Source organism: Athalia rosae, chromosome 6 (assembly GCF_917208135.1).
Source record: "Athalia rosae chromosome 6, iyAthRosa1.1, whole genome shotgun sequence".
NCBI lineage: Eukaryota > Metazoa > Arthropoda > Insecta > Hymenoptera > Athaliidae > Athalia > Athalia rosae.
The window spans coordinates 9,437,969-9,458,695 of NC_064031.1; the positions used below are offsets into that span (position 1 = coordinate 9,437,969).

A 20,727-nucleotide genomic window follows, 5' to 3' on the forward strand; every position below is an offset into this window, starting at 1 on the left:
AACCCCCACGCCCTTTCGAATCCGTATGGATCGGAGAAAAGAATACATCGAATCCTGCCGCTCTTTTTTTTTTTTTATTGCCATGTATGACGGTATTGTTATACGTACGTACGTGGAATTCGCGTTAATAATAGAAAAAATGGGATCGGCGATTCTACGGTGTTTGTTTTTTTTTATTTATTTATTTATTTTTTTTTTATTTTTTTTTTCAACCGATCCAGCGCGTTCGCTATTTAGAAATTGTCGCTGCAGCGAGGGGAGAATATTTCTATATTTAAGCGTACGAAAATTCTGTTAGCGCACATGCAATTAACTGTTTCAATTGGAAGTGGGTAAACGTACGGGGTGGGTACGAGGGAGGGAGGGAGGGAGCGTGGCGCGGGCGTCGGGTGTATCGCTATTGGCGATTTTAGAGATTATATTTGCTTACCTTTATTAACGATTGACAATGAGTCTAAATTCAATAACCGATATTTAATTTGGCCGTGACCGGCGCGGTGCCGGCCCAACCAGCGGTGATTGTAAATTATTGATTATCATATTACTAATTAAGCATATTTTACCTAGTTCTCGATATAATTACGCTCGCGTAAAGTTTGCCCAAGGAATTTTTCACCCTCGAGCCTCAATACCCTTTTGACGTTGCACGTATCGGGTAGGTAGATTTTCACAAAAGCTTCGCGAAATCAAATACCAATTTCATAAACAAAACAGGTGCACGGAAGTTCGCTGTTTGCCTGACAATTGAATCTCATTTCTACCGTTCGCATAATTAACGAATAATGTCAATCATGTTAATATTATATTCTAAACGTGCACGCTTCGTATACCGTGCAACTGCACGCCATGGACTATACGAGATTTTACGGAAAAAAAAAAAAAAAATTAATATCGGAAATATTTCAACGAACGAGCGATAGCGATATAAATAAAACGAATTATGATAGAATCCGATCCATATTTCGAATAAACTTACACTCGTTCGATGCATATATGTATATTTGTCAATTCTCGATTCAACGACGCTATACTTTACGGTAAGCGCGCTCCGCGAAATCCGTACGGTATAATTACGGTCGTCCGCTTGACCTTTTCGATAGAAAATTTTCTCAAACTACTAGCGCGCCGATGATCCGACGCAAGCACGGGACGAACGTTGAATTTCCTCGTTATCCGCGATGTTGAAAAGCGGCAAAAAAAAAAAAAATGTTTTCTTCATTTTTCGAACGACCTAGGATAAAATAAGGTCCTCGGTAAGCGCAACAGGTTTACGTGTCCGACTATAACGCCGTTGCGAACTACTCGCTCAAAAGTGATATCCTTTCTTCGGATAAATCGCGCTACGATAAACCCCCGGTGTAACAGATAATAATTAATTTTGACAATCGATAAAACGACCGACGTTGTTCTTTGTATGAAAGTTATATATACATACGTATATACGGAAATAAATGAAGCAAAGAGAGAGAAACGAGGATGGATGGATGGAGGGAAAAAACTTAGCAACAAAACTGCGATAAATTGCACGTCATGCGCAAATATACCTGGTTATATACGTATACGTACGTACGTATAAGTAATACAGGAAACGGATGAGAATTTATCTACATTATTCCGTTTTTGACCTGCCCATTGCCGGGAGGTCTGTGTAACGCGCGTACATGCATGGAAGAGATAAATCGAAAAATACATCGTCGTTTCCGTAGGTCTGACGGAAAGTAGGTGTATAATGCACGGTACCGCGCGGTTACGTGTGCGGGTGCACGTACAGTATAGGTGCAAGGGTGTGCAGCGTTGGATGGAGTAGATAACTGGATGCAATAAATAAATGCTATAGCATTGATTTTACATGAATCAGTCGGAAAGCAGCAGGAAAACCGGCAGAAGTTTACAAAGTGAATGTTTTATTGCAGACAACGTATATATCGGGGGGGGGGGGGGGGGGGGGGGGGAAAGATCCCCCGTAGAGCTCCCGCGACGTATCGGATATTTTGTCCCGTATACAAGCGATAGCGGTAAGTAGGTATTATATATCGACGCCCATTACACTCCCGTGCACGCACACCTTTTTAAAAATTTACATACATTTATTCTCGCGGGGGTCGGATCTATAAGCGTACTCGCGTATTCTTTCTCCCAACTATTTTCCCACGATTAATCCGCGAAGGGGCGGCAGGTGTTACCGAACTTTTGGCTAACAGGAAAAAAAAAAAAAGAAGTGGATATTCCGGTAAAAGGTGAAGAATTTTTAAAAAAGAAAACTTCCTCGTTACACCGTTACTCCATTAATAATAATGCGGAAGATATCGCTTTCCAGTTTCCAGTTGCTTCGTACGATCCACTTATTTTCAACTTCGAACTCGCGGTGCGGGCGGGACGACGTTTCGTATAACGTCGTTGTTTGCTCGACTCCGAAAAGTGATGCGAGGTCGCGACGAAAAAACAAAAATAAACAAACAAAAAACATCATCGATGCGAAGGTTGCGCTGACGCTCCCTGACGACAACGACGAACAATCCTACACACGTTCTCCTGACTTTCGAGTGTCCTTCGTTTCCAACATTTTTGCGATCGTTTCCGCGAGGGGTGTATCGGGTACGGCGCCGCGGACGACAAAAGAAAAGAAAGGGGGAAAAAAAAAGGAAAAATAATTCTGGAAATGACCACGGGAATGGGTAAAAATGTCGGAGAGGGCGCTATAACAGATACCCACCTATAGCCACGTTAGGCACTACTTTTCTGAAACACCGTTCCACCTCATCACCCGACCATTACAACCATTAGCGAAAGTTCCGGCCCTCCACGGCACACCGTTGCAATTTTCCCGCGAGTTAAGAAACGATTTTATATACAAATTTACATTTTTATCGCCATTTTAAAAGCTGAATGGACCGAGTTATTATGTTACAGTCGCGTATTTGTACTTGATTTTATTTGAGAAACCAAAGTTAAACGATCCGCGTACACTCCGTTCTTTCGTGTAACAATGGACGTGTTTTACGTGCAGAAGTAATACACGCGAAACTAAATTCGTCGCGTCCGAGGGGTCGGGCAACGTTGAAATTATTGGGAAGCGATCGATCTCGAATATGGAAAACGCGTGATAGGATTTGCGAATACTCGCGATTCTTCATCTTTCGTTGCTCCTATTTTGTCTACATTTCTCGTATTTCGGTTCGCCGGCAAAGAGTTAACGACGATATTCCTCATTCGTCGAAAAGCTGCGAAGCTCGATTACACGCGCGCCTCACAGAAGACGAGGTGCTGATGATATTGACTCTTAAAATATAGACACGTAGAAGAGGAGGTACGCGTAATTTCGTACCATCCCCTTTGCACGGGTCATAAATCTCGTATTTCATTAGCGAACACAACGTGATACTCGCAATAGGATTATACCTGGCAATTAGTCAATTCTTTGACCTTGAAACGCGACCTCATGTAGCCGAATATTTCGTCGTACACGTGTATTGTAGGCGCAGTCCACTGCGGCGGAAAGAAGAAAAAAAAAAGAAGGAAAAACACACAAGAGGAGAAGAAAGTGGGTCGATACACGGGGGGAGGGTGGGTGCGAGTCTTGGAGGAGCCCTAAAATTCTAAGTATTTTGAGGTCAGAAATATTCATCATCCAGGATTCTTGTTTCTTCGTTATTTTTCGAATTTTTTCCCTTCAACCGTCGGACAGCCACTCGACTTTTTAATTTTCAACACGGTAAAAACTCACCCTTGATGGTGGTTTCATTGTTTCTTTATATTCACTCTCCGGGCTGTTACAGGGTAATTCGAGTGAGTACCACTTAAAAAACGAGAAGACGATGTTAAACAAACGAACAAATAAAATACACCAAGCTTGGTTAACGACGAAAATTACGCAAACTGCTAGATGCATAATTATCGATACAGTAGCAATTATTGTAACGATGAGATTATAAAAAAAATCCATCAGTGTTGACGCGAACGTCGTTCGGGTAGATTGGAAAAAAAATTTTGTACTACCAAAAGAAGAAGAAAAACGAAGAGGAGAGCAACGCTGAAAATGTTGAAGCAAAAGAATATCGAGGGTGACCAAAGTTTAATTACTTTTCGTACAATAATTTATAACTTCTGGTTATGATCCGGACGGAATCCCGAAGACTACGGGTAATGCGATGTTTATAAACGTTGCTTAGCGTAAAGGAGCCGACGGTTAGACAGGCGGACGAGACAGAGGCGCGTAAAACGTTTCTTCTGCCTGTTACGGAAAATTCTTAAAGTAAAATGAACCCAGCACGTTAATGAACTACGACCAACCCTAACCCTTGCGTACGGGGTGAGTCTCGTCAAAACTTCGAACTTTGTACACCGTACCCATCCCCGCCGCCGTAATCGCTCGTCTGATTGGTCGAAAGGGCGTATCTTCCCGACAACTACCGAGTCCGACCCGTTCCCGTAGCTTTGATAAGACTCGCGCCGTACGTACACACCTGGCGTTTAATATCACGACTAACGAAAGCGTTTGGCGTTTATAAAGGGATAGGTAAATGAAAACGAGAGAAAAGCTCGGCGTAGCAGCAGCAAGCAGCCGCGGTAATAATTTTGGATAATTTTAACAACGGATATAATTTCGACAGTTTGCTCGCTGGGGTGCCACGGGAATCTTCGCGCGCCTATACGTATAGGTATATATATGTATACACGTCACCCTCGCAGTAATGTCGCTCTCGGAAAATCATTTTCGTGGAATCTCTCGATCGGTCGGTCGGTCGGTCGGTCGCTTCGCCGCAATATCCGGTACGAGTAACGCTGACGCAAAATTCACCCACATTATTAGAGAAAAACGAGTACACGTATATTTTAGTTATCTCTGTAAACGTACACCGTTCGCCTCGCTAACAGCGTGTTTTATAAAGGGATATAATAATTGCTGTACCCACGGAAAATTGTACGTGAAATTGAATAGGGATCGCGAGCAGGGAGGACTTCAAAGAAGTTGGAGATACAGGTACGGGTATACGTATATATATGTATACATGTATAGCCCTGCGTACCGATACTACGTGTACCGTGCACGCGTCATAATTTCCTCGAGGAATCTTTGGCTGAAAGCCATTCTGCTCGGCATCGTACTTTGTCCTTACTTTTTTCGGATGTGCGTAGTATAGAGAGAATTTGTTCGGTGTACTTCTCGTTTTTTATTTCACTCTATTTTCTTATTTTTGATGAGTTGGTATAAATTTTACCCCCGCACCATCTCTATCGATCGGATGGATACGATGTTTGTGCTTGTGCGGTTAATATCGCCAAAGAAACCACGACCTCAGCAATAGATCACGCGATCCCGAAAGACATGTATTGCGCGTCTGCGGAGGTTCCTCTTCATTTCGTGTTTGTTTTTTTTTCTTTTTTTTTATTTTTCGTTTCTTTCTTTTTTTTTTTTTTTGGTTTTCGCATTTCGGTTCTCTCTTCTCCCCCCCCCCCCCCCCCTCCCATGTCGTCGTTTTCAGATATCGACGAAGTACGAATTATTAATTTCTTTTGAAAAATATGTACACAACGTTTAAAATGACAAATTGAAGAAGCGATGATCCTTCGATGATGACCTCATGGCCATCATCGGACATTGAATGTGCAGTCGATCTGTCAACGAGTAATAATAACTCGCACGTGTACCCGCGTAATCGAGATGATTAAATATGACTCGGATATGTGCAAATTGAATGCACATAGGAAACAATGATAGAGGAGGAAAGAATTAATCGGGCATCCCTGCGCCCCGGAAATGAGCGGGTGGTAGGTATATTGAATTCGCTGACTTTATTCCGCACGTCATAAAATGTCGGTACTTCCAGATAATGAAATTCCGGCTTTAGTGCCGCACGGGACCGGCCAATATGCCGTACGGATATCGTGGTATATTCGTACGTAAGGTATACCTGCATATTGCATAATATAAATATATGCCTATTTGTTAACCACGTTACGTACGTACGTAGCGTAGGGCTGTAAAAAATTTGTCAGCCAAGTAAGCGGAGGAGAGAAATCGGTGTTGGCCCAAGGGTCATTTTCGACAACAGGTGATCGATGAAGAAATGAGCGAAAGAATGATCGTCAGGTTTCGAGTGTTATCGAAAAAATGAATAGAAAAAAAAAAAAAACTCGCACTAAGGAACGTTTTTTGACGAATTATATACCAATTAATTGAACGCGAATTGAATCGATGGAAAAACTGAATAATGTACATCTCTAGAAAAAGGATATTTCCCAGGATGACGCACCGGGTAGACCCTCTGTTCAATTTTCTATTTCAGAGACTATACCTGATCATCATTTTTCCTAGATCAGGAGGAGAGAGAGAGAGTGGTAAAAAAATGTCGAGGAAAAAAGGCAATGGTAAAAGTAAAAAAAAAATAAAATAAAAATTGGAGGCGTGGAGAGAGCGTGATTACGTTTGTTTAAAGTCTTTGGGGGATAAAAATTGGAAGAGCGATGACAGAAAACGGTGAGAGAGACGAATAGAGAAAGAGAAAAAGAGAAAGAGGAAAGACCGCTACGCTGTGAACTGCCGGAAGCCAGTAAATCTCTTGCCGCAGTCAGAATTGAGTTACGGCTCCATTCAGCATCTCCGTTAAGTAACTTCTCTTCGGCTTCGCTTTGCCTCTCGGTTCTCTTACCACCCCTTTACCGTTCCCGTTCCCATTCCCACTCCCGATTCCCTGACTGCCATCCCATAGTCTCCCAACCTCCGGTCGAGACGCCCCGGAAGTTCCGTGGTATAGTAATCCCCGTGACTCGCGACGTTTCTGCCCCGCACATTTATGGTTTCGCATCTCTCACGCCTCGTCGATATTTAATTTTGTTTACTCTTTTCGTTTCTCCTTCCTATTTGTATCGTCGAATTTGTAGTTTCGTTAAATCCCGAATCTAACGACGTGGTAAAGTGAAGATCAATTGCCGTGTGAGGATGTGAAACGTTCTCCGGCCGTTGGGAGAGAAAAGTTTTTCACTCCGGACTGGAGCGCGATTGTCGCCCAGCGACGCAGGTTCGTCGAAATGACAGAAGGATTTTCTTGAGGGATTCTCGACCCTCATTTCCCCCCGTTCTCTTATTAGTTTCAATCGAAATCCCATCCGCGAGGAGAATCGTCCGTTAATTTTTCTCTTTTTTTTTTTATAATGTCAAGTAATCGATATTCGTTTCTCGCATTGTGCAGCGGTTGTGCCAAACTTCACGAGTAGATGAAGGTAAAAAAAGAGAAGCGGAGAAAAAATAGATTGAAAATCGCAAGTTTTCTCAAAGCTTTGACACTATGGCACTCGTTGTACTGTGAAGAGTTCGTACCACGCTTATCCCATCCGGACGGAGAAATTTAAAAACGGAAGAAAAGTATAACACTCCAAGGAGTTTTAAGACTACTTATACAAGTTTAAATCTGCAGTAATAACTTCTTCTGCTACTTTCTTAATCTTTTCATACTTTTTTTGGTTTTATTTTTTATCTTTTGGAATTTTTACCAGATAAAAGTGTATATCCGATTCAGCATAATACACAAGTTTCACGTACTTCCGGTACTTAACGTAGAGCGACTCGACGATACCAAAAATTATACGGTTCAACCGACTTTATTTCTCTGCAACAGACTCGAATAACAGCTGCAAGATAGTTGAAAAAATTGACGATCCTCTCTCGCCCCGGGAAAAAAGGTTTCCGCGGCCACGCGTACCGCGTGAAATATGAATAGGTTACACATTGTATACGAATATAATGAAACCTCCCGTGCGAGGTGATAGAAATTCAAGTCGTTATTTGAGGAATATATTTTGGGGGAAAACCTTTAAAATCGCGTCAAATCGACAAGATACATTTCTTTCGAATACGTCCGCCCGGCCGACGATTTCATTCGAAAAACCCTATCCACTTTTTTTGCGGGGCAAATCGAACGGGTCGTACGTACCTATGTAATTCTAATATACAACGCTCAAATTCCTCCGTTAATACGATCCGTCTTTCTTTTTATATTCCCGTTTATTCTTATTTTCTCCCCTGACAATAAGTAAAATTGCTGCATGGTTACCGAGTAAGTATACATATATAAGGCACCGCGACTCAAAGCCGCGGGCTTCGCTGTTTGAATTTTTCTTTTTTCTTTCTCTGTTTCTTTTTTTTGGCGACTTTTATTTCTATTCTTCCGCGCGGTCTTTTTTTCCTTCTGGTCCTTTATTTATTTCATTTTTCTTTCGTTTCCCTTATTCTTCACTCCGCCGCGAAGAATTTTGAGTACGAGCTCATGAATGTAAATGAAATCGTTACCTTTTCCTCGTTTTATTATTCCCCACGTATTAACTCAACCTGCCCCCTCCCCCCCACTGCCCATTCATTTTCCGCTACAAACTGCTCAGTGTCATTACCACTATTCATTTCAACAGGTTTACTTTGCCAACGATACGACGTCTACCGGTGAAACTTGAATTCCTGATTCTTTCGAATCCCGCTTTTTCGAACACTATTGCGGATACACGTGTAGGCGATGAAAGTATTCTGGAATTCAAGGTCTTTGGAAGGGCCGGAAAATTAACCCTTTCTTCTTCTGTCATTGTTATTCAAAAACTAAAATTATTCCAGTAAAACGGAGGCATTCGAAATCTCCGGGATCTGGACAGCGAGGTTGACAAGGTCCAAATACTCCTCGTAGACGCGCGAAGCGTAGCGCACCTGCACCGTAACGTTGCTTGGGCGAAACAAAGCGGATTCGAAATCTCCCCAGGTTGAACAATTAAGTAGTAAAAGGCGATTGCCGCGGCAGCGTGTAACGTGCACGATAGCGAGAGGGGGGAGCCAGCCGGGGTTGGTTAACGCGGAGTGTATTATACGCGGAGAAATCTAATAGCTCGGAGGTGGTCGGCGGCGCCGCGAAGGGACGAAGGTCCCGAAGGGCGAAGGTTGGCCCGGGTTCACCTAATTACCTACATACTGCTGAAGTTTGTCCGAATGTTTGTCGCGCTACGTGGTCTACGTGCGGATTGAAAGCGGACGTTACGCGGTCGCCCGGTAACCGGTATTCCACGTACGGACGTCCACGTAACCGTCGCTTCGCTCGAAATCATCGTCCAGGACTTCTACAAAGCTAAGCGGCTTTTCATTTGAGTTCGGCGGGACCGCGCGAATCCTCCGCCGACGGTCGGAGGAACGTTTGCTCGTCCAAATAAACACGCGACGAAACCTGGAGATTTCCCCGCAGAGGATTCAACCACCGCAACCACCCCGTCGGATCGATCCGCGGGTGTTGAGAAAATAGACGCGATGTCTACGAACTCGATGTCGCGCGACGATCGGAAATTCCGGTGGATCAAACCTAGGAATTTTCAAATTCCTACGTCATCTCGTCGGCGTTCGGACCCTGTCCGATCTCGAGGGTGCGCGAGCGAACCCGTTTCGGTGATCCACGGCGATGTTTGTTACAACCACTTTCGAGACTTTATGAATGCTAAATACCCCGACGACGATGGATCCCATGTATAATTTCAACCACCGGAATATACGAATCAGTCGTAGAATTTCCGTGGGTCGTTTTCAGTTTTCACGCACGCGGTTCCGAAGGACCGACAATTATTATTCATGTCACCTCTGGGATCGCCGAATTGTATCACACGCTTAGCGCGAATCTCTGCGCAATTTTTGCGAGAAAAAAATGTACAATCGGACCATTGATTCACGAGAATAGAGTACGTCACGTCGTTACGATCGTCAAGTGCCAAAGAGAAAATAACAAAGTAACAACGAGGAAACTTGGTCCAATATTATCGTTGGAGTAGCTACATCCACTCATACCTCCTCCGAATCTAGCGCACATAACTCGTATTGTTACAGAGGGATGTACGTACGTAATAAGGTGTTTCCGATGTTACGACGAACACGCGTAGAACGCCCTTCTCGATCGTAGCCACGCACACGTACTCGTCGCAGGTATACCGTAAGGATAAATATCTCCAGAGTCACGAGGGTATCGACGCAGACTATCTGGCGCTCGGTGAAACTAGGATGCGTGTATAGAAAAACTTGGAAAACAAGAGCATCTCGAGCGAAGAACCCTTTGAGAAGTATTTCAATGTCGTCGATTGCCGCCGGCCGCTGCCTATACCTTCTCGCAAATAAGTGCGTACACGTATATTCGAGAAGCATCTTTCCGATGGAGGCAAACGGAAAAATGGCGTAGCGCGAAGTCGATCGTGCGATTGAAAATTACGCCAATACCAGATTCGAATTGAGAGTGTGACGTTGAAAAAAAATGAGTTTCGTTTGATTTTTTGATTGCAGCGTCATCGTGCGACTCGGTGTTCAGCAGCGATCAGACGAAAGCTGGTTTCCTAACGTCCCCGGGATACCCGAATCCTTATCCCCCGAGATCGAACTGCAGGTACGACTTTCAAGGACGAGGCAAAGAGAGGGTGCAAGTCGTATTCCACGAATTTCAATTGCATTACACTTCGGACGATCCAAAAGAGTGAGTTGACACTTTTTTTTTTTATCAAACCTTTAAACGACTCGGACTCGGCGTGCGCCGCTGTCCGTAGTTTTCCTTTCATTTATTTTTCGAACCACGGAGGGGAAAAAAAAAATTGTCCTCGATCTCGGAAGGAATATTGTATATTCGTTTTACGAGGCTATAAAATTACTGCACACGTTTCTTCTCGATTTAAAAATAATCACATCCGCCTTTGAACGTCTGCGCGATCTTATGTACATATGAATACGTACGTATATCGTGCGCGCGTTACACGTTAGCGAAAATTTTTATGAGAATTTTGTTCGCCAGACTGTGTTATACAATAGAAATGAAGAACGAGAGTAGGTTATGTATATATAGCATATAATCCCATCAGCCTACATGAAAGGCTTTTGCAGTTTTAATATGACTCGGCAAACATTTGAAAATATAAAATATGAGAATTTGTGGTTGGTAAGAGCACGATGTCTAACTTTGGCGCAGAGAATTGCTCGCTAAAATCAACCCCGCAAGTTTTCCCCAGGACAGCGTATACCTGCGCAACGCGTGCATATATGTATAACTATACGTACTTCGAAATTGCTTTTCCTCGTACCGTTGCCGTTCCAATTTCGCGCGCTAAACGCTTACGCAAATTACTCAACGACCAGGATAACGTTACGACGCAACGAATTTAAAAATTAACCATTAACGTCCCGCGATCGATTCGTACGGGTAACCACTGCGAGGATAGGATACTCGCCTGTATTTTTGAAAACGAACGGCGGATCCTCGTCTCGCGTAACGCGCATAACCGAAACGGGACGCGAATGACGGACGACCGTAAAAAGCAATGGCTTGATTCGTTGGAAAAAAAAAAAAAAAAGAAAATTTTTTTTTATCTCATACGGACTAGGAGCGCTATGCACTTCTCACTTTGTCAGTATTACGTCGTGTCAAACAACGCGGAAGACTGAACCGCTTCAGCTTTTACCTACGGCTCCGCATACCTCCGCGAAACGTGTATTACTTCCGGATGAATTATCGTCAGTCCGACGGGTCGGTCGGGTCATTCGCGGGGCGCTCCGAAGCTTCCCAAAATTTAATGTCGATAATAAAAGTATTGAATCGAAAGTAAGAACGAGGTTTTCGAGGGGAAGTTGATCCGTACGTCCGTCGGTAGATCCGTCGACGAACTTCAACGATGATTAATCAACCTCGTTGACGAAATGAAACGGAATTTCTCAGTTTCGCTACGATCGCCGACGGTATATTTTCAACGGAGTCAAAAGGCGGGTGGTCGAGGCCCGTCCTCGAGGTGGTCATCTCGTTCAAACGCGGCCTCATCTCGGATCGGCTTATCCGCGAAGCCGATCAATTGCGGTGGATCGTAAAACTCTGGATAAAAAAAAAAAAACATACACATATGCAGGATTCGGCAACGGAGCGTTCATCGATCGCCGCCTCAAAGAAACCGCGTGAGAAAAACTCTGCGCACGTGAAATGCGTGGACGGTAGATGTACAGGTGCGTCATGTACACGCAGGTGTACGGGAGGTTCGAACGGTTTTTCGAAATGATAAAGTACGCCGTTTATGAAAGCGTCAGTTTTACACCGCCATCCCCGCGCCTCGTTGCCCTCCTCGTACTCGTCGAGAGAGTTGGGAAATAGATTTTCATACAGTGTAACACGCCGCACATGATCCCGCCCCGTCTAACTTTTGTAATATCAAAATTTCTTATCAAAAATTATAACTCGACGTAACGTAGTACGCTATTGTACGCAAAGCCCGTTGTATTTTTGACGTTCGAAGTATGTCAATCGGGTGTTTCAGGATCGTGTCATTTTTCATTCGTCCTACGAAACAATTATCGCGTCATGCCGATAGAGATTTCCGGTCGTCGTTCATCGCGATGACATTACATGTATGAAAAATACAAAAATCTGCAAAATCGGGGAACCGGTACACGACGAGCAGGTGCGCTCGACCTAATCTCGTGTAAAATAGTGACGTCACCCGCACCGTCGCTTCGGATTACGCGGTGAGTTTTCGAATCAATTGACGTCGTTTGAATTTTTCACAAATTTCGACAAACGTTCAAAGCTCATCGGCTCGTCGATACGGAGGCCTTTGGGCATTTCGCGAAACTATGTAGAACCGAGCGAAAAAATTCACCGGACTATCGGTACGGTTTTGCATAATTCGTACGGACACCGATAACCGTTGGTGGAAGTTGCGCTCTACGATCAACGCGGCGAACGCTCTTTAAAACCACGTGTTTTTATTAAGTACACCTGGTGTAGTAAGTATCCCCGCGGAGCGCGGGCATCGCCGCTGCGATCACGAGCCGTAGCGAAAGGGTGTAAGAAGTTTTCAACCGCTAAAGTTGGGCTTCGAATTCCCCGGGGGCAACCGTAAGAAGGTAAAACTCTGCAGACGCCAGACGTTGTTGGTGAAAAGCTTCGGATCGTTCGCGATATTATACTCGAGAATCCACACGTTCTCACGCTATTTCGTTCCTTTTTCATTAATTTCTTCTTTTTTTTTTTTTTTTTGTTTTTTCATCATCGTCATTCGCTTTCTCTTTAACTTTCCGCGCTACGGGAGCGCTATTTTATCATCGAATCGCGAACGAACGCGCAAAAAATTCAACCATTCCCGACAACGTTTTGCGATCTGTGAAAAAATGAAGGAAAAAAAAAAAAAAAGGAGAAATTCATGTATTCCGGTTTACGGGAACGCGACGAAATTCTTGAGGATCGAACGGTCGTTCGTAGCTGCATATTCTCCGAGAGGCACTCCTGATAATAATTCGACCGAGGGAGGGGCTCTCGGTATAACTCGATTCCGTTGAAACGAAAAAAAAACAAAAAAACAAAAATTATATTTTCGCGCCCGATTCCCGATGCCCCGCGTTAAACGCATTACAAAGGTACGCGTACCGAAGACAGTCACCGCGGATATGATATATAGGTATATCGGGCGGCGAACGTGGATACGTGGGTGGATACGGTAATGGCGGTCTGCGGGCCATTTCAACTCCGATGGGAGAAACTTTGTCACGTAACTTCTCATCGTCGCTACGTATTAACGGTTTCCTGTCACAACGCGGTATTCCATTACTGCATCTTCAGCCAACGGCAGTTCCTGTTCATTTTCCTAATGCAAATATGTGCTCGTCCGAATGCAAACTCGCTCCGACTCCGTTCGCATGGTTTTTTTCCTTCCGTATTCTTCTCGGTTGTTTTTTTTCTGTTTTTTTTTTTTTTTTTTGGTTCGCGTTTACGGGGTAAAATTCATAGATTATATTCCCGCGAACGCGGCAAATTTGAGATAAGTCCGATTTCGGGGACCGTCTCTGGTCGGAGAATTTTTTCTTTTTCTCCTCTTCGAAACGGACTGAACATTTTTGTAAATTCATCGGGAGTAGCCCCGCGGTAAAAACGACGATGATCCGTCGCGTCCCCGGGCGAGAGAAATTGTTCGACTAATGACCAATTCGGCGGAAGCAAAAAACGACCGTAAACTATGCCACCTCTGTATTTCAGCGGGCGGATACGTCATACAGCGGGAACGCGCGACGCAACAAGGTATACGGAACTGCTGTTGCCGCTGCCAAATGGGGTTACGAAAACGAGCGGGCTAATTCCAAGGCTTACTTTTGCTCTGCCCATAATAATTCACTCTCCCTTCCTACCCGGTATACGTATGTACGTATACCGGTTACCACCACCCTTCCCGTATACGCGGAGCCTATGTTTCGCCCTGCTCGTGACAAGCATTGTCGTTTTTGCCGAATGTAAAAATGAATTTCAAAACCAGCCCCCCCCCCTGCACCTATACGCAAAGTCTCTACCACGTACGTACGTATAACGTGTATTTACGTAACTGTACGCTGTCTCTACGCGGGGATTGTAGAATTTTATTATGTACTTCGGCAATCGCATGTATTTCATATATGCATTTATTTTTTTTTATTTTCAGTTACGATACATATATATATATTTGTTTTTTTTTTTTGTTTGATCAGAATTCGATTTTTTTTCACTCTCGTACGTTCCTCCGTTCGCGGTAACCCTGCAGGCAAAATTTGAAACCCGCAAACCAGAATTTATAAAGCCCAAAACATTTGAATTGGAAGGAAAAATTAACTCGCCGTACGATCCTATTTCTTGTCATTTGTAAAAACGAATAAATGAGCAACGTGTATTAATTAATGGGTAAATTTGATAGCGTCGGTAAATCCACGTTTCATATTTTATTCTTTCATATTTGCCAACACCCACCCTTGCCCGTCTCTCGACGTTTCGACTCCGACTGCATCTCGCCCGTCGCGTTTCTTTCTTTCTTTCTTTCTTTCATTTTCTATTAATTTGAAAAATGAGAGAGAGAGGGAAAAATTATCTCACGATGTCTCTTTCGTTCCCCCCGGTTGCCAAATACAGAAATAACGGATCGACGCGGGGACCGTGAACTCCAGCTTCGTGCAGATACGAACGTAGGTAGGTAGGTAGGTAGGTAGGTAGGTACGGTGAAAATTATGCGCCGTGTACCCGTTACACGGGTTTTCCAACGCGGCGAGGGGGCGGGGGGGGGGGGGGGGGGGGGGGGAGAGGGGGATTAATAACTAAATGGACGAACGACTGAATTATTGAATAGCTAGGCGTGCCAGAGGGGGGTGAAAAGGAGGGCAACAAATTCACAATTCACACACAACGGGGAGCGTACGAAGTGGCTTAAGCAAGCACAACTTAACCAAATATGCAAGGGCGTTTCGAAGTTCCCTCTTGATGAACATGTGCCAGCGAGTTGAGTAATTTCTTGTCAATTATTCCTGTTTTATACGAACATAGGTATAACAACTCGAATTAACGGAAGTTACATACGAATGTAATGTGATGTATTATACCGGTACACCCCACCTGCGACTTCGTCGGAACGGAGAGATCGGAAGACGAATATCGGTAGCGATACGCCCTAGTGGATTTATTTGAAAATTTTTGAACGAATGAAATACGATGGTACGCTAGTGTAGGCAAAAAAAATGAAACGATTTTTTGTTTTTCTTTTCCGGCATTTCCGAATAGAAAATAATTTGACGTTTCGGTATGATATTGCAAATTTGTTCCTCATACGATTCTGGCTCGAAAAACATCGGACAGACATTTTTTGCGGCGATATCATATTAATATCGTATTTATATATATTTGCCCTGGACGTGGTTTTCAATTGAATGAAAACGTTGTGTACTCGCATATGACGTCGCGAGTTGAAAAATTGTAGTGGCAAAAATGCGTAATGAAACAAAATTCTCAAAATCAAAGCACAGATGATCGAAATTATCTCGCGTATGGGGCATTCCAGGTCAAATGGGCCATTTTTTACGAAATATTCGCGGAACTTGAAGCCTTTTCGGCGTCGAGGGGTCTCAGAAATCGTGCCCGTATCTCTCGAGAACGCCAAATTAATAAATCTCATCGAGATATCCTCGATTTTTCGCATTTCAGAGGGACCAATTGGCGATAACTCGATTAATTTAACAGATGGATCAATTTAGCTTTCGGACGGGATTTTGAGGTGAAAAATCAAGATTTTTTTTCAGCGGGTTTTCTACGCTCTTCTTATGTATTTCGGTCTCAGGAATCCGAATCCGAAATCCGAATCGTTCTATCTATAAAATTGATCGAGTTATAGCCAATTTATCGATCCAAAAATTGAACAATCGATGGTATCTTGACGGGATTTATTAGTGTGGCGTTAACAAGTGGTACGAGCATTGTATCTCAGCCCTTCCAAGTCGTCGAAAATGTTTCATCGAGTCGAAGAAATATTTTCGACAAAGTGGTCCGTTTTACGCGGAATGCCCCGTACGCGAATATTTCGAAAAATTGATGCAACGAAATGTGACGGTCGTTGAATAATTCTCGATCCCAAATATTCCGTCGGTGGATTCACGTTATTACGTCCAGCTTGTGAATATTGCGAAAAATAATCTCACGCTCTATATTCGGACGACGGGCAAACAGAAAATGATGAAATTAAATTTTCAATTTCTGATTTCAGATGCAATGAGAACAACGACGCGGTGGTAGCGTTCGTTCACATCGATGGAAAGTTGGAGAAAATCGACACTTTTTGCGGGACGTCGATACCGATACCGTTGATGAGCAACGGTCCGAAATTGGTTCTGCAATTTCAAGGAACCACCTCGGATCGTCACGTCCGCGGTTTCAAAGCGTCCTATTCCTTCACGGAAAGTGAGTGCCTCTTCTATCATATATATATATATATATTTATCCAATCGGCATAATTGGAGATTTTCAGATCGCGCATAGATTACATTAACAGGTGAAACAGCTAAGTCGCTAATTCCGCGAAAGATCCCTTCGCCGGGGGACCGGGCGATATAATAATGGAAACTCCAATTTGTACGCACCCGTCCGTGCCTCATTGTCGTACAATAATTCGTCGGTGGATAGTGGCGTGCGCGTACAATATACCTACGACTGTGTATGAATCAGATTCGACGTAGGCAGGGACGAAGTGTGCGCGCTCCTGTGTGTCGGTGAGAGAGAGAGAGAGAGAGGGAGAGAGAGAGAGAGAGAGAGAGAGAAACGTGGAATAATGGTACGTAATGGTGTAACGGTATATCTACAACGGAGGTAGCTGCTAAGCTTGCCAGGGAATCGTTCTCTTAAATTCGGAAAGCACTAAAGCAGAATTACGTAGAAATCTAGCCGCAAATTACCTCTCAACCCTTTACGCTAAATGCTAAACGTTGTACTTGAGAGTACAGCCTCGGTTTTCACCGGTCTCAATGAATACACCAAGTCCCAAAGCGTTTCCAGTATTCGACCGGCTATAGTTTCCCACCCGAGGTTGCGGACATGTACTCTATATACCGTTTATATGTATACGTACACACACACACACACACACTCAGTTAACGGTAGAAATAAAACGGAAACGGGGAATAGCCGTATATATATACCTACCGTACATCCACCGAAAGGATCTCTATTCCAAAGTTGAAGGTCGCACACGGAATCATAGTCAAACTGTGACGAGTTTCTCTCCAGGGCAACCCTTCGGGGCAACCCTTTACAACCTAACTTGTGTAGAACCTACAGAAATTATATATATGTGTGTATATATATGTGTATATATATATCCGTCTGTCTCTATAGATCCAATAATACCTTCTAAATACATACCCTCGCAGCGTTGACGAAATACACGACGGAAAATCTCACAGCAAATCACCCGACCACCGGCCGAACCGACTTCCACAAAAAATTTTAGATATCCATTCGCCCTGCGTCGCGTATTCGTATCCGGCGAAGAAAATTTTTACTCCTCACTTTCCCGGAAAATTCGAGACGAATTTTTCTCGAAAAACTGAATGAACTTGATATAAATATCGCAGTATTCGAGATGAAATTTTTTTTCAAACCCGAAGTAACAGCGATTGAAAGAAGCGAGAGAGAAAGAAAAATCGTCGATCAAATCAGAGATTGCTAAAATCTGCGCTGGCGAAGAGTTGTCGCTATTTCCTGCAGCGATAAGTCATCGCGATTTCGGCATAAAACTGTAACGCGCGTGTTACGAATAACGAATGATCGATGATCCCGACGCCTCCCCCCCCCCCCCCTGCCATTGTCTTCACATCCCTTATATTTTCTATTCATTTTTCTATCTTTATCGGCATCCGTTCGTTCGTCCCTCTCGCTGCGCTCGCATCGCACCTACGCGTGTACACCTACGCCACCCCGTATCCGCATCTATTTATCCGTAATCTAGCTATCTATCAATCTCTCGCGAGTTTCCCATCTCTCGTTGACACCTGCGTCAAAATTTCAATTTCCGTAGGAGTATTCTGTCGCGATATTAATACGACATCACGCTTCGATGATCTATATACCTATACGAACGATAGGGTACGAGATGCCCGAACGTTTGTCAATTGACCGACCCCCTCCCCCTCCCCCTCGATAATACTCCGCGACATTTATTGCGACGGGAATTTTATCGCGCGTTTGCCAAAACGGCTATTGAAAAAATCAAATCGCCGAAATTTCTTTATCGCACATTAGTACGTTACACAGTGGTAGGTGATATATATGTATAGATTCGAATCACCTTCGCACGGTGCAGAGGAGAGAGAAGAAAAAAAAAAAATTACGTACACGATAAGAAATTCGTATCAGTTGTACACCCGCGCACTTATATTCGTACCGCTTGGTGAGCCCGGGTAAAAAAAGCTCGACGGATGTTTTTTCGAATCTTTTTATTTCGACACGGCGGGTGATATCGTCGTTGTGTAGTCACAGGGGCAATTCGATCGTTACACGCATCTCTGCAAATGACGGCTCCTTAAAAGTTTTCTTCCTTCCCTACTCGAAATTGCGGCGAAAGCTGTGTAATATATATATATTTTGTAAATATTTCTCCTTTCAACTCGGTGGAGCATGTGTTCCAGTTTCCCGTACAGTTGACGTGTTGTATACGAGGAGTGGTATGTACGTACCATCGAATAAACGTGGCAAACTGATTCGGTAAAAAGTTTTAAACCAGAAAAAAAAGGCGAGTGAAATTTAAAGTATCTACGAAATGAGCGAAAATCCTTTTTTTTTTTTTTTCGCAATATAAGATACAAAAAGGGTCACACGTTGCAACCGGATTACAAATCGCTGCAGATGTAAAAGTTTCGTGAGCCGAACGTAAGAAGTAGGTAGCGTGTGTATTTTTTTATTTGTAAGTTTATTATATTTTTCTTTGATTAATTTCAACCGGGTGGTTGTTTCAGTTGCGAACATCAATGAAACTGGAATTAAAGCTTGTCTTGTGTAACTTTATAAGCGCACCCGAATGACGTTCGTTCGTTGAGCTTGCGCGAATTCTGAAGTCAGTCCTTATCCGGAATTCACTACTTACTCAGTTCAAACAAACAAACTAACTTCCCGTGTGTTTGTATACCCAAGATTAGTGCAACTGCAACAAAATCTCCCTGCACTTCCGCGCCTAATGACGCTGATTCCGAATCGGCGAACCGTCAAAGTATCCGACCTGTAAATTTTTCTATTTATCTCAAGCGCTTGTTTGTCGGGATAATTAATCAGGTCAAGTTCCGTAGAATCGATCATTCGTTCGATTCGTTCTCTCGCCTCTTCGACGTTTATTAGCGACGGGCCTTGGCCGAATATCGTGACTAGGGTGAGAGATGAATTTCTACAAGTTGATCCCGTTGGAGGGCGACATTAACGGTGGCGGGGGGTTCCGATATCGGAGCGTTTATATTTCTGCAGTGCTCAGTTTCCGCTGCTTTTGCCTTTGCTGCTGCTGCCGGTGCCGCTGTTGCCCGGAGATTGACGTTACCAAACTCACCCAAGTTTGGCAATAACAGTTTTGCTAAGATTGTCTGGATGCTAGCTGCTGGGCTTGCCTGTCAAGACGGGAAGTGCCGCCGCTCGCGAACTAAGCGCTCCGTGTTGTACCTATACACATGTATACAGGTATACGCGTACCTAGCACATTCATCTAACAGGAATTTGAAAGTGACAAACTTGGTATACGAGTCGCAATTTATTGCCCGTGCAGCTGCAGCCGAACAAAACCAAGGTGAAAACCATCCCGCCGTCAGTTTTATTTTCACTCTTCGTTTTTTTTTTTATTTTGTTTTTTTCAATCATCGTCATCCCTTTTCTCCTTTCGTCTGTAATCGGCGATGACTGTCGATGACGTGTGTCGACGACAGGCGCGATACCGCGGGTAGACACGCCCCTGAAAATTATCGAACCGGTAGCGACCGAGCGTTCTAAAAGATCTTCGAAAACTTTATCAATTTTGTAAAATTGCAAGGTTTAGCCGGTAGCTACCTAAAATATAGCCGAGGAGGTATTCTTTCATTGACTTTTGCCTTACTCGCGTTTTCTTTCAAGCGATTCGCAAGTGTGCGATATCCGTGTTAAAGTTGCCAAGTTAATACTGTAATCTTGCCGTTATAATCATCTTAAAAATACACAACTACCCGACCAACCGCTCTCCTGCGAGGGGCGAATAATATCCTCGCGAGCTCTCGTCCACCGGTTTTCTTCTTTTTTTTTTTTTTTTCGTTCTTCTTCCGCTTCTTTTTTCTTTAGACGAAGTTCTCGAGGCTATTTTATTATTTACGAACGATGTATCGTATCTATTAGCATTTTTTTCCTCCCGTAATAAATCCGACGGTTCGTACGAATTTCGATGGTCTCTATTCGTACCGCCGCCGGT

At 43.6% G+C, this 20,727-nt stretch overlaps 1 protein-coding gene across 1 annotated transcript in view; it reads left to right on the forward strand.

The window, feature by feature from the left end:
- LOC105690372 (suppressor of lurcher protein 1) overlaps positions 1–20,727 on the forward strand; it is a 251,708-nt gene that overhangs the window by 215,525 nt on the left and 15,456 nt on the right. The window contains exons 9-10 of the mRNA XM_012408103.3: positions 10,292–10,478; positions 16,525–16,718. Coding sequence (XP_012263526.1) covers positions 10,292–10,478; positions 16,525–16,718 — 381 coding nt within the window. The remainder of the gene's footprint in view (positions 1–10,291; positions 10,479–16,524; positions 16,719–20,727) is intronic.